Source organism: Echeneis naucrates, chromosome 10 (genome assembly GCF_900963305.1).
Source record: "Echeneis naucrates chromosome 10, fEcheNa1.1, whole genome shotgun sequence".
NCBI classification, from domain to species: Eukaryota; Metazoa; Chordata; class Actinopteri; order Carangiformes; family Echeneidae; genus Echeneis; species Echeneis naucrates.
In genome coordinates, this window is record NC_042520.1 from 17,598,616 (window position 1) to 17,612,581 (window position 13,966).

The 13,966-nt window shown below is 40.5% G+C and overlaps 1 protein-coding gene across 1 annotated transcript in view; it reads left to right on the forward strand.

Moving 5' to 3' along the window:
- The first annotated feature begins 7,971 nt into the window (after nucleotides 1–7,971).
- The window catches only part of tenm2a (teneurin transmembrane protein 2a), a 152,152-nt gene continuing 146,157 nt past the window's right edge, over nucleotides 7,972–13,966 (forward strand). The window contains exon 1 of the mRNA XM_029511933.1: nucleotides 7,972–8,197. Within this exon, the coding sequence (XP_029367793.1) occupies nucleotides 7,972–8,197 (226 nt within the window). The remainder of the gene's footprint in view (nucleotides 8,198–13,966) is intronic.

A 13,966-nucleotide genomic window follows, 5' to 3' on the forward strand; every position in this document is an offset into this window, starting at 1 on the left:
GTGTGTGTGTGTGTGTGTGTCTGTAAGTATGCATTTTAGTGCATGTGTGGCTTCTCCGTGCGCGTACTTTCAATGCCATCCGAGATAGAAGACATGATTAATGACGCTTCAGGGTGAGGTGCCTCTCAGTCAGAGCCCAGCACAAAGCTCATACAAGGATTCTGTGTGTGTGTGAGAGTGAATGAGGAGAGAGAGGTCATGGTGTGGTGGTAGATGTGGATACATACAGGAATATTTATGTATGCTAATACATGTGTATTAGCATACATTAGTATTGTGCAAACACGCACACATACACAAAGTAATCAGGATGGCCAGTCCTGACACTGAAGTTCCTACGAGGCTCCTAGTTAAACACACATTTTTACAGACATATGCATTCACAATGCATCAAATGAAGTTATACTGTACCGTGTATATCGAGACATTTGTCTAAAAAGCAATTAATTAAAAATGCTTACTCCGATCCTGTACACATCCCTTGAAAAGATTTTAAATTGAACATAAGGATTTACATTTAAAGCTATGATGATGAAGAATAATCTTCTTGAAGGGGAAATCTGAATATGTAATTGGATGCTTTGATGAACTGCATGTATAATGTTTTCATCTTAACCGTATTAAGACTTTGCGTTGGAAATCCTGAAATCAGGATGTACTGAGGTTTTTTGTGATGTGTAATTGAGTACAAGTCTCATATGAGGATTTGTTTTTCCTCTTTATTCTCGTGCGACCTCTCTGTGCTCCTCTCTTTCCTCAGCTACTCTTTTGTTTCTTTCAGTCACTCTGTGTCTTCGTCTCTTTGTCTTTGTGAACAAACTGTGTAAACAACTTAATTTGAGCTGCATAACAGAAACAGCAGAAAATTGAAGCCAAAAGCTTTATAGCCATAATTTTGTCTTTTGTGATAAAAGGGCCTTGTTTTTGTTTTTTTTTTTTTTCATTAGACCATCTTTAGCTATTCAAATTCTTTTCACCCCCAACAAAAAAGACTTAAAATTAACAACTTCATCTCCTGTTAACAAAGAGTGTTGGAGAAGTGGATGATTTTTCAGATGGAAAGGCTCCATGCTGTGTTTTATCAGGCTTTCAACTGCCGGTCTTGTTGGCTGATTGGTGTTCTTGGTTTGATTACAATTGAAATAAATGAGCCTGATAATGGCTGCCTCACACACTTGTCCAAACCAAAAGTTAAGATCCAATAAAATAAAATGAGATAAAATGCTTAAAACAATAAAAAAAAAAATCACTAAATTTAAGAATGTGAACAGAACAAATGGCTTTTTGTGTTTGATGTTAAAAAAAAAAAAACCGCGGCAAATATAAAGAAAATGAAAAATGTAAAAATGTAAATTCTCACAGATTGTTTTATTTATTTATTTTAGGATAAATTATTAATATTTTAAAAAAGAAAGTATGTATTTGATTCACCGCTGGTCAAAATATTTGGAACATCCTCATTTTGCAGTTTTTGTTAAATGCGTTGTAAGTGTATTGCACTCTTAGGGGACTTTTCTAGTCTTATTGACCATCCAAAGCACTTAACATATTGTAAATACATTGATTGGATGCTCTGTGGATTTAACCACTAATCTTCTGGTTAGCAAACTACCCACACCACATCCTGTATGACCCACAACCTCATTTTACAGCTATCCTGCATCATAAATCAAGCCTTGAAAATTAATGAAGAATGTCTGTCTTCAGATGTCCTAACTTTTGTTAATGACTTACAAATCTGTCTTTATATTGAAACAAAGTGAAAACTTCTCATACATTTTTATATTTCAATACTTAGTGCCGTATAAAGCTATCAGACCGATGACAGACACATAACAGACATGATCCAGACACATATAGTTTATATCACCAAAAATTATTGAGATGAATAAAAGAGGATGTCACTGTCCTGAGGGTGGGCTGATGTTGGGGAAAAAAAACACACCTCGGTCTTTTCAATGTGAAGAAGAATGCATACCCATCGTTTCCCTGTCCACTAACTTTTACAAATCTTGATGGCAGCGTTCAGAGGGCAGACAAACAGCCAAGTTTAATTTAGGCCTGTCATTGAGTCTCTGGCAAAATGAGCGCTAATTGGAGGCAGCTAATATGATGGACCGCTGCTGACATTTGTCATTTTAACCGGCAAAAGTGATGCTGAGCACCGGCTTGAATGAGAAGCTGCATGCTGATTGTCTTCTATTGTACGATTATTAGTGTTGGGCCTAAGTGAATTGGATTTATTTTTCCAACCTCAGGACACCAGTCCATTAAAGTATGCCCAGATCGGTGCACATGAAATATGCAAAAAGCTGAAAGAGTGTAAGAATAAGTTAGTAAATGTCAGGATAATTTGTAAGCGAGTACAGACAGTGAAAGCATCCTCCTTGGCTGCAGTAGGAGTCATCTGGACAGTAAAGTTTCCCTCAGTCAGATGGCCACAAACAGCATCCTATATGGGCACTCACGCACCGCCCCCGTGCTTGTTTGTTTGATAAATTAGTGGAGGGGCTGGGTATAATTTAAGGAGCTAATTCTCTTTGGGTATGCAGCCAATGTACATGTATCCATTACAAATTCAGTGAAATGATATGCAGTGCTGTGCCGGGCTGATTTTGATCAACGCGTTCCCAGAGCTAGTCGTCTCAGGCAGCACTTTTCTTTATGCAGATTTGAGGCATGATGCAACAAAACACAAAATACCTGAAGCAATCTGAGTGCGCCAATGTACTAATTCACCTGCTTGTGAAATACTGCTTTATCTAGAGTGTCCTGTGTGCTTTGAAAAAGGACATTTTTTGCTTGTTTTTAATTATACTGGGTAACCTCAGTAAGACTTTTGAAATGGGTGGAAGAGAAGGCACGTTCACAGTATTAATCTCTATCAAATTTACATATGTGTTTAGATTTTGACAGGATAAGACAAATAGATGTTCATCTTTTCATGTGCAACAAACCCTCTTGAAACGTGATTAAAAAAAATGCTGTTTCTTAAAATATCTGTGTGACTTATTCTCTTTGCCATTTGGATTCTGCTTCTTCAGAGCACTTGGCCACTTGGAAGTGGGAAGCCATCTTGTTTGATGCTCACTAATCCATTGATGTCATTAGCTTCCTATTAACTGGGTCCGATTTCTAGTTACAGTGGATTTGCATTGTGTCATTACCCATATTTCTCTTTCCAAGCTTATATTTGCAAAGAAAAGACCGTTATTTGCACTGAACTTCACCTCTATAATTTCCAAAATGAATTCTTCACCCTCCCTGTCGTCTTCCAATTACATTTCTCATTCTGTCTGGATTTCATGGTCACTTCATGGTCACACATGCGTCTCTTTTCTCCTTCGTCTATTCACCCTCTCTCCTGTCACCGAAACACAGTTGCTTGGAGGCTGTTTCAGTTCTCTGCACTATTTTGCATTCAAGTCTCAGCTTTGTTTTCCTGGGACGCATGTGTCCATAGACCTAGTTGGTTGTATACTTTGAAATCATTGTCGTAGCAGAAATAACAATAAGTCGTTATACTTGTGATAAATGAGATAATATGCCTCAGCACAATGATCAGAGGGGGTTTGGATGTTCTCGCTAGAGTAATTACTAGAAAAAAAGTTCGGAATGTGTATGTGCACAATAGCTGTGTGCCTCAGTGACCTTGGGGAAAACAACTGAGTGGGTGGAATGTGATTGATACAAGTCCCAGATCTGGAAATTGACCCCCCAATGCTTTCTTCACTTGTTCATCTATCTCCCATTCTGTGTCCTTTCTCCTCCTCCTACTCACATCGGTCTTACACCTGTTCCTTTCCCACTGCAATGGACGCCTGTAATTTGATAGATTTTGTGTTGGCTTATATTACTGGGGCAACGGATCAACCCCCCCCCAGGTTTGGAATGCATGTATTCCGCAAATTGGCTGCGTTTTATTCTGAAACATGGGTTGTATGTTCACATGAGCAGGTTACAAGTGTAGTGTGACAAGATGTGAGTGGAGGAGCCGGAGAGCCCCCCTGTATAATTTAAATCAGCTGTATGGGATCACTTTGGCTTCCCCGTCACCTACAGTGACGATGAAAGAACGTCAGTGGACAAAACTGTCACGGTGTGTCACGGTGTGTCAGCACTGTGACGCGAGAAAGTCATACGAGCATGGCCACCCACATGAAGCAACAGCACAGAGTGTGTCACTGACGACCGCAGAAAGAAATGCAATACAGCAACAGCTCATCACCGTTGCATTTGAGCAGCCCTTTCCTGCAGGATCAGACCGGACTAAAAATATTACTGAATCCATAGGAGTGTTTATACTCTCCCCAGACAATGCAAACATCCTCATCTATCTGAAAAAGCTGTAAATTCAGGTCTGCCTTGCTGTCTTTCTTTCTTTTGTTTTACTTTTGCTTTTTGAGAACAGAAGGACTTTACTTATTAATTCACAAGGAATAATGCCTCTTGCAGACTTGCACTTTAATGCAAGTCTTCTTGAATTTGTTTGTTTACATTTTAAGTATTTAGTGTTTATTTTTATTTTATTTTTGTATTTTTAAAATTTAAACACTGGATGGACATCTTAAGTTTTTTTTATTTATTTTTTATTATTAATTTATTATTTATTATTTGTGGTTATCTGTCAATGTTTAAAGTATCCTGAAGTATTCTACAAAATAAAAAAGCATTCGTCTTGCTTTTTTTGCTGATCTGAAAAATGATATAAACTGTGCCTCAAAAACCGTAATACGATCCGAACCTTTAGTTTTGGGATCCGTTGCACCCCTAACTTATATTCATTTAATTCTTGCTGTAACCCTCTCCTTTAAAAGACTTTTTTAAAATACTTTTGAAGTATAGTTTTTAGGACTTATACTTGTTTGACCTGGAAGGTGACTCGCCTCACATGGCAAAAAGCAGGAAGTCTGAGGTCATAGTTTCATTTCAGTACCAACGAGCTGGGCCACTAGCTTGTCTATTACGAAAGCATTGCTCCTTTAAGTTTCCCGTCATCTGCAGCTGGAATGAGCCCTTAGAATAGAAGATGCTTGGTAGAAGGGCTTTCAGCTATGATGCTCCTTCTGCTTGGAATGAGTTGCAGAAAATCTTAAAATTATGGGATCTGGTGTCACTTGTTACTTTTTTACACTCTTTTCAAAGGCTTGGAAACAAGTACAACTGTCTGTAGATGCTTTGATTGTAGTTGATTTAATCTTAACCTTGTGATCTGTTCGATGTTTTGCTTTTAACTATCTTTTTTAATTGCTCTTATGAAATTTTGTATTTGCTGCTGCTTATCTTGGCCAGGACTCTATTGTAAAAAAGATTATTAATCTCAACAAGACTTCTGCTGGTTAAATAAAGGTTAAATAAAAAAATTAAAATAAAAAACTTGTCACTAGACTTTCAAATGTATATCCTCCTGACCTAGATATATGGTGGCATACAATACATTACTGATAGAAGGTATTTTTGTAGGGTTGGATTGGTTCTGTTTCTACAAACGTCTGTGACTTTCAATAAGATTTTCTTGCCTCTGGAACAATCTATGGCCTTTATTTGCTACTCAATCTCTCCTCTGTGATCAAGTTCATTGTCATTTCATCGGGACTCAGAACACAAACACATTAAGCACTCAGGTTTGAAAAACAACTTAGAGGTGCAATAATCTGCCAGCAGAGCATGCGCACACTCACACAGACACAAAGACAGATGTAGCGATGCCGATGCTAGTTGCAGACGTTCAGACACCCGGAAGCTGAATGAAGGTTCAAACTCTCCCATCACAAAATGTTCATTTTAATTCACTGAAAATCAAAATCGCTGCTAATGGCAGTTCTTGTAAAGTAATTATGAAGTTCCGGCTCCTCATATTAAAAAGCCCTAATGTTAATTTACCAAAGTTTTCTTGTGATTGATACTGTAGTGTAGACTGCTCTGTTTTTTGGCTGGCATTCTCTTGGTTTGATATATTTCCTCCCCAAGACAACATGGACAGAAAGAGGTTTATGTGAAGAAGAAGACAGTAAGTCATTACTGTTAGCTTTAAGTTTACTTCATGTGACTACCTCATTTTAGAAATAGCTTTGAATTAGTGGGGAGGCATCAATGGCGTTGTTGCATACCCCATAGAAAATGGGCAGTTGCAACTCCGGTGACACGCCATAGTTCCTGTTATCTCGGAGTTGCCAGACAACCAATGCTGCAGAGATGCTGCATGACATGCGAGTTGTCTAAATCCCATCCAGCTCTTTTAAAGGAAGCGAATAAGTGCATAAATGTCAGGAGCGCAGGATAGAGTTTTGCCATTCTTTGCATGATGCCAGTCACAATGCCCGCACATTTCTAGGCCCAGTATCCCTCTGTATTTCCTCACCCTCCTTCAAGGGACAAACACATTAAGGTTGAACTCCTAATAGCCTATGTGATGGATGCTGGAGTATAATGAGCTCTTTATGAGACTTAATACCTACTGTTAATCAATGGACATAGCAGGGCACTTTTCAATAATACTTTCTGAGCATTTTAAAATGAGCCTTCATTGAATAAATTGACTCGCATTCTGGATCCTTCTCTCTCTTTTTCTCCCATCTCATTCTTCCTCCGTCCCAGCATGCAATTAGTTACATCACACATTCTGAATCAGATGATGCCTGTTCTTTAGAAATGCCCCTACCCACTCTGATATTGATAAATGCGATCCAGACTGAAAGACATTTTGATGAAAATGCAATGCTACACTCTAATGCAGTGGGTGGACCAGACTTTCATCGGCCTCAAGCAACAGAAACATGGATGACCTATTTATTACCATAAATATCCCATACAGGCAGCTGCTGGAAGCGTTCCTGTCAATTACTCCTGGTTGTTGTATTGTTGTACTTTGATCTTTAGCTGCTAATGTAATGCACTGCTCAAGGCCACTGCGCAAGTATCATGCTGTATTAGCATCATAATCATGTATAATCTGCATCCACAAATAAAAGATTTGAATAGATTAAAAGTGGGCTGTCTGCGATGTAGCAGAAGTGGACAGATTGAGCCTGAGCACAGAGGAGGTGATGTCTTGATGCCTACGTTTAGTTCTGTTACAAGTAGTATTACAAGCCGTGTCAAGTTCAAGTAACACCGTTATCTCAGCACATACCTCCATACAGTATATGTCCATTTGTGTGTGTGTGTGTGTGTCTATCTGCATCTGAGTGTGTTTGATTATCCTTTACCCCCTCTAAGGGAGCAGGATTCATTCTCACTCTGATAATGAGGGAGAGACTAGCAATGCCCTCAAGTCATTTCTCCTCTTCTTCTATCCTTCCTGTTGCATCTGGCTGCTTTTCTTTCCATCTTGCCCTTTACCTTCTTTTTTTTTTCCAATCTAGATTTTGTCTCTCACATTATTCTGTCTGCATTTTCTCTCAGCTCTCCGCCCACTTTGTTTGTCTTTCTCTCTGTTTTAACTGTCCCCACTTATCATCATTGTGTAGCTTTTGTGTGTCTGCATTGTTGACATCAGTTTAGAATGACTGGACCATGTTTGAGTCACTCTCTCTGTTTGTGTCATAGATTTAAATGCTGGCTGACCATTTTTCATCAGGCTGGTCGATGGTTGAATATCTCTGTCGACCACAGCACTGGCAGCGCTCCCATAACGGCCTTACTTATCTTGCATCAATACTCCAATGTGTTACATATTTTCCTGCTACAATGTCCTTTCTCCGTGCTCCTGCTCACCAAAGTTTCCTTGCACATTCTCTTGAGAGCACAAAGCAAGAGTGAGCCACAGCAGTGCATCCATTCATTTTATGCCAACTTTTCTCTGTCTTTTCTCCTCTCTCCATCTCCCTCCTTCTGTCGCTGCTTTCCAGGTGACTGAAGTGGAGACTGACATTAAAGAGGCCCCATCACCCCCACCCATCCCCCACAACCACCTTCACCTCTTCCACCGCTTCCATTTCTCCTCCCTGCTTCCCCAATCTCCCCACCAGTATGGATCTCAAGGATCGGAGGCACCGCTCCCTGACCAGAGGCCGCTGCTCCAAGGACTCACAGTACAACACCTCCTCCCTGGATGCAGATGAATGCCGTGTGCCAACGCAGAAGTCCTATAGCTCCAGCGAGACGCTCAAGGCCTTCAATCATGAGCAGAGGCTGCACTACAGCGGCTGTGTGACTGACTTGGTTCACCACGAGGCAGATGAGTACTCCAGGCAAGGTGAGCTGGTGCACTACTTTATCATGCAGTAGTTCTGGAGTCAATCCATACTGTGCAGGACTGGAGAGAGTTAGCTTAGAACATTTGTGCCATTCTCATATCTTCTTGAAAAATATTAAACTACAGTCAGCAGCTGCTTAGCTTATACAGCTTAACTCAAGACAGGGATAAACAGCAGTTAACAAAATACACTTCGGTAATTAATTTTCTTTTAGCTCAGCTAGTTAATTCCAATGCCATTCCAGTCTTTGTGTTACGTTAATTGGCTGCAGGTGGTTGCTTGATATTGACTGTACAGATATGTAAGTGATATCAATCTTCTCATCTAACTCTTAGCAGGAAACTGAGTAAGCATATTTCCCAAAATGTCAAACAATTTATTATTAGTAAATTTGCATAAGACATTTGGGACAGTATCAGCCTAGAAGATGTTTCCCAGGTTTCATAAAAGGTTGATTATAAGATGTTGCCTGGTTCTTTCACACCAATGTAACACTTAGTGAATTGAATTTTAAAAAGCTAAATTAACCACATGGTGACCTCCTATCAAAATGGCACCAATTACTTTACCTTTCAGAGCCTTGCACATGTGGTTGAGTCAGATATAGCCATTTCACTGTTATTATGTGGTTGTTATATAACTTAAACAACTGGCATCACACATCCATCAGTCACATTGTTGCACATGTAATTGTGTTTCAGATGCATACGGCTTTCAGTCACTGTGCACCTTCTTGTGGAAAGCTTTTAATGTAATCAGACGGTGTAAATTCTGCACTTTGCAGCAGAGGGCCAAAAGTGGACCTTTAGCACAGGCAAGCCTGTCATAATGAAGTTCTATATCCCCCGGTAAGCAAGTTAGCCGATAGGCCAATAGGCCATCTCTGAAGGGGTGGGCCTTTTCTCATAGGCATATCTTTAAACTGCGTGTATGTGTGTGCACATGTCTGTACTGTGGGTGGGGGGGGACATGAAACAGGCAGTATTGATCCATGGCTGGTGAAAGGAGTCAGACTCAATGGGATTGATCTGTGCTAAGCTCTGTTTTCTCTGCATGGACTTAGACAGGAGAGGAAGAGAGCTCAGTGCAATGCAACACAATGCAGAAGATGGTAGAAAAATGCCCCTGAGAAATATATAAATATGTGTTTGATGGTCCTTGCTGGCATCTTCATTATAGCCTGAAAAAGTAAACCTCCTCTCAAGGTTTTATGCCTAATCATGCATGGTTTGACGAAATAAGAAAAATGGATCAACCTGACTGTACCACAAAGAAGCATACTTTGTAAAATGGAGGCAAAGGTAACAATAGAAAACAGAGAATTGATTGACATGATGGATGAAAGACTGGAAGTCAGTGGTGTGTGGTGTTCGGACACACTTCACTGCTGCACTGAGCTGACCTCACACCGGGCGATAGCTGGTCGATACCACAGTCCTCTCAGCCTATCAGCTCCCTTCGAAAGCCCAGAGCCACAGATGCATCGTGGGAAGTGTGGCCACAGGAGACCAACAGTGTTGCAGCACCATATGGACTGTGACACCACAGGAGGAGGAGTAGTGCTGGAAGGAGGAAGAAAGAGTGAGAACGACGGCGCGAGAGACGCAGCAGATAAACAGTTTTCTTCATCTCTCGACCAGATATTTTTATTTATAATGAGTACATGACAGTAAGGGATTGAGACAATGTTTTCTTCTTTTGAACAGCTTGTAGTTTGCAGGCAAGATGGTACAAGTAGACAGAAACTTTACTTTCTCCACCACACTAAAATAGGACATGAGGGAGAACCAAAACTAGATAATGTCCTTGGTGTTTTACTGAATAATCAACAATGTTTTGAAGGAGAAGCTTGATATCTGAACTGACCTGCAATATTAGTAATTCATGCACTGATGTGGCCACACTAGAAAATGTGATTATCTTTGATTAAATTATAATGATGTTATTCTTTTGGTTGGGCAGGCCTTCATTGCCTTTCTGCTTCTTGCGGAGAAGTTTTGAGGTCATTCGTAACAATTTTTTGCTTAAATGGAAACACGCAGCACAGGCAATTTACAGGTCTGTGCTGTGCTAATGCACATTGACTTGCCCCTTACACATTATATTTATGTGTGAGACAAAGAGGTGTGAGTACATGTGGGACCAGGGAACTGAAACATGCAGTTATAATCATACAAATTATTACTGAGTCATATACACCACAAGCTCAATGGCTCACCTCTAGCAGGAGGAGAAAGGTTCTGGATGATCACTGGTTTTGTTGCTTGCACTTTCTTTATTATGCACATGCACGCAGACACACATTTACAAGTCAGTTTTTTGGGGGGGCTACTTTTGCAATTCAATGTCCTCAGGATGTATTCTGAGGAAAATGAAGGATCATGGGATGCAAAATTTCCTTCCATTGCTTAAATCTGTGTTTTAGATAAACAAACAGGTGTATAGTGAGCATAAATCATGTAAACAGCTTGAACAAATGGTTTTATCACTGCTTTCTGCATGTGCACATACATTGTGTTATGGTTTACTGCAGTCAGACTTTGGAGTCTGACTCCAAAGATATCATTGCCTTCTAAAATAACTTACTTAGTTCACATCATTACGCATGAAAAGCACCACTGGAACTTCAGTGTTTCCTGAGGCGTAAATTCAACTTAAAAAGGAACATCATCTCCCTTCAGAACCGTATCTGGAGTGTGTTTGGAGCCTTTTGGGGGGTATTGTATATTTATGTTTAGTGACTCTGTTGCTCCCTGTCAAAAATGTTTTCTCTGGGCTTCCCTCCCCACCCATATGTCACTTTAAAATTAGCTGATGTGACTGACCTCTATGTAGGCCTGCGCCAAATCTGCGTGCTGAAATTGTACTCATCCTACATCTAAAACCTTTGCTTTGTGCTCACATATGCGTTTGTATTCAGTTTCAGAAAGCAAAATACAGTGACATGTATGTGTGACATGTGTTATATTTACTGCATTGTGATGTGCTGGCTTTGCATCTGCATGAAAAACAAATTCGGCCTATGATTTGCGTAAGGTTCAATGCCACCCAGATGTCAAAAAGTGGTGTGACAGCTGCTTCTGTCTGGTACTGAAACAATCGACCAGTCAGAGCTGAGTAGTCAGATCAAGAATTGTGACATCATCTTTTCACATAAGCTATCTGCTTACACTCATTAAGGAGAGGATCAGGAAAAAAGTGAGAACTATAGATGAACGACACAGCTGCACAGGCTGCATCAAAATGAATGAATGAGATGAAGCTTAATGGCAATTCAGTCTCATTATCTGGCCGCCATTGACAGACAAAAGAAAGCAATGTTGTATTGTACAGAATATTGTTGTGTAATGTTGAAATCACTGCTTCAAGTGTGGTGACTATACCAGGCTGAAGAAACAATGTGAACACGTGCAAGTTTCCAGCAAATCCTTTTTAATTTTAGGCTTGCTTTTTCTCAATGTTTGAACACTAGCTATACCAAATGGCTCCTTGCAGATTTTGACAAAGTGGACTCGCTTGTGTTCTCCAACAGACCCCCTGCTTTCATTGGATCTCAGCTCCACTGTTTCCCCATTACACACTTATTATCTAGTCTGCTTGGATAAGCACAGCCAAATAGCACATTCTTTCCTCACCATAACACGCAGCAGCCTGGAAAGCTCATTAAAAGTGTTCACTATTTAACACAGCAAAGCCAAATATAAGAATACATCAGTGATCCCAATAAGGTGGGGCCTCATTGACATAGAACCAATAATATTATGCTCACATTTGTTTGCTTTATTGTACGAATAAAATTGGACAAGGTAGTGTTCACTGAGTTAATTTGGGATAAACTGCAAAAACAGATATTCAAATGAGACAAATTAAAGCGTGAATATTGTCTAAAGTCTGTGCAGTGAACACAATTGCACGGTACACCGCTCCCCTACAGTACCACAATTTTGTTTGTCTGCTGCCTTTCTTCCCTCAGTGCTTTATCCCTTGGCTTTTGAACCTGAGCTGTATGTCTTCTGGTCTCTCTCACAGTCCTTCTCTGCAGCTTCTATTCACCACATTCTAGGAGGGTGTCATCCCTGCAGGTCCACCTCTAGAGAGCAGCCATTATTACAGCCACTGCATTCTCTAGAAGCTTTGGCCTTTCCTTTTAAGGCAATCTAAATGAGGCTGTCTACATTCTCCTCTGCTGCTTTGCCCCAAGGGCTTGACACCACACAGAGAAACCAGCACCCAGCTGCCTGCCTTACTGTCTGGATAATACTCAGCTCCATAGATTGTCCCTCTTCATTCTGCCTCCGTGTGTCTCTTCCTGATTGTCTATCTGTCCACCTCTCACTCTATTTTATGTACTCTTTTGCTCCTTTGTCACACCTTTCTTGTCTGCTATTTCTTTCTCATCCCCATTCCCTCGATCGCTCACATCCTTGCTGTTCCTGTATTGTTGCCTTAGTGGTCATATCACACATTTAAGATGTGTGATTTATTTTATTTATTTATTTCATTTATTATCTATTGCCTGGACACAAAGTGTCAAGGTGTGTTTTTGTGTTTGTCTATAGAAAACTAACCCAGATCTATTGGCTTAACCTTTTGTCCTCATGAATGAATTGAGACGTGCGTGTGTGATCTGTGATCTGTAATCGTCACAAGTCCTTTTGACCCGATAAGAGTTAGCGTTATACATACTGCAATAGTCAGGTTCATCCTATTCTGCATTCCCTTCAGTCCATCAATTTTGATGTGACAAGTAACTGCTATAGCCAAGGATTGATCAGTCCAAAAACTCTGCCACTGGCATCCCGGCATGATTGCCTCCATTGCTTGTATTCAACACCAAATGGCATGGAAAATGCACCACAGAGTGGCTGGGAGCAGGCTTTATACTGGAAGTGCATCTTCTGCTCCCCTTGTTATCTCCATTCATTGAGAAAAGAAGACTTCCAAGTATCTGCGAGAACAGCAGCAGCAGACTCTCACAATGTGCCTTATTCAGCGAGATTCAGGGACTAACCCTAAACCTCCAGAGAGAGCAGACTCCTGTGCGACAGACAGTGTTTGGAGAATCCTCTCTTTCGGGATGAGAGGAAGCGGCACGACAATGATAGATATGATTTATCCTTTAGCACATCAAATCAACATTTGTTGATTGTGTTTATGATGCGAACTAATTTGCAAGCTTGAACAAATTATAGGAGATGTCCACAGATTTAGTTTTGTAAGGTAAAAAGTATGACAAATTCCAGCTCCTTCCCCAGATTGTTGATCAGTCAAATTCTCCTTTAAGACAAATATATTTAGTATTTCAGGAACCCTGTGTCTTAAGCCTGGAAGTGGTGCCTCTGGCCGTCACAGCGAAAGTTGCAACTTGCTGTGCTCACTGGTGTGCAGTCAGCGAGGGTTCTTGTCCTTGTTGCTTCAGTAGCAGCTCCTGCTTGGTCGGGGCTGCACAGCGCTGGGTTAAGTTAAGGGGAATAGTGTGCACCCACCGCATGTCATGCCTCCTGGTGAAGCTTATCGCTTACAGCAGCCATGTGTCACAGTAGCAGCCTTATGCAGGCCTGCAGCTTGGTTGTCAGTGACAAGTGACTACAGTGCACAGGGAACCGGTCATTAAAAATCAGTAGCTAAAATCAAGAAAAACAAAACAAAACAGATAAAAGAAAGTACAAAACGTGTGGTTGTATGCTTCTTTGTGTGCATACATGCCAGTGTCCCTACGCATTCCACTGGGTTACAGTCAACCTGGGCTGCTGATGATCAAAGAGAGA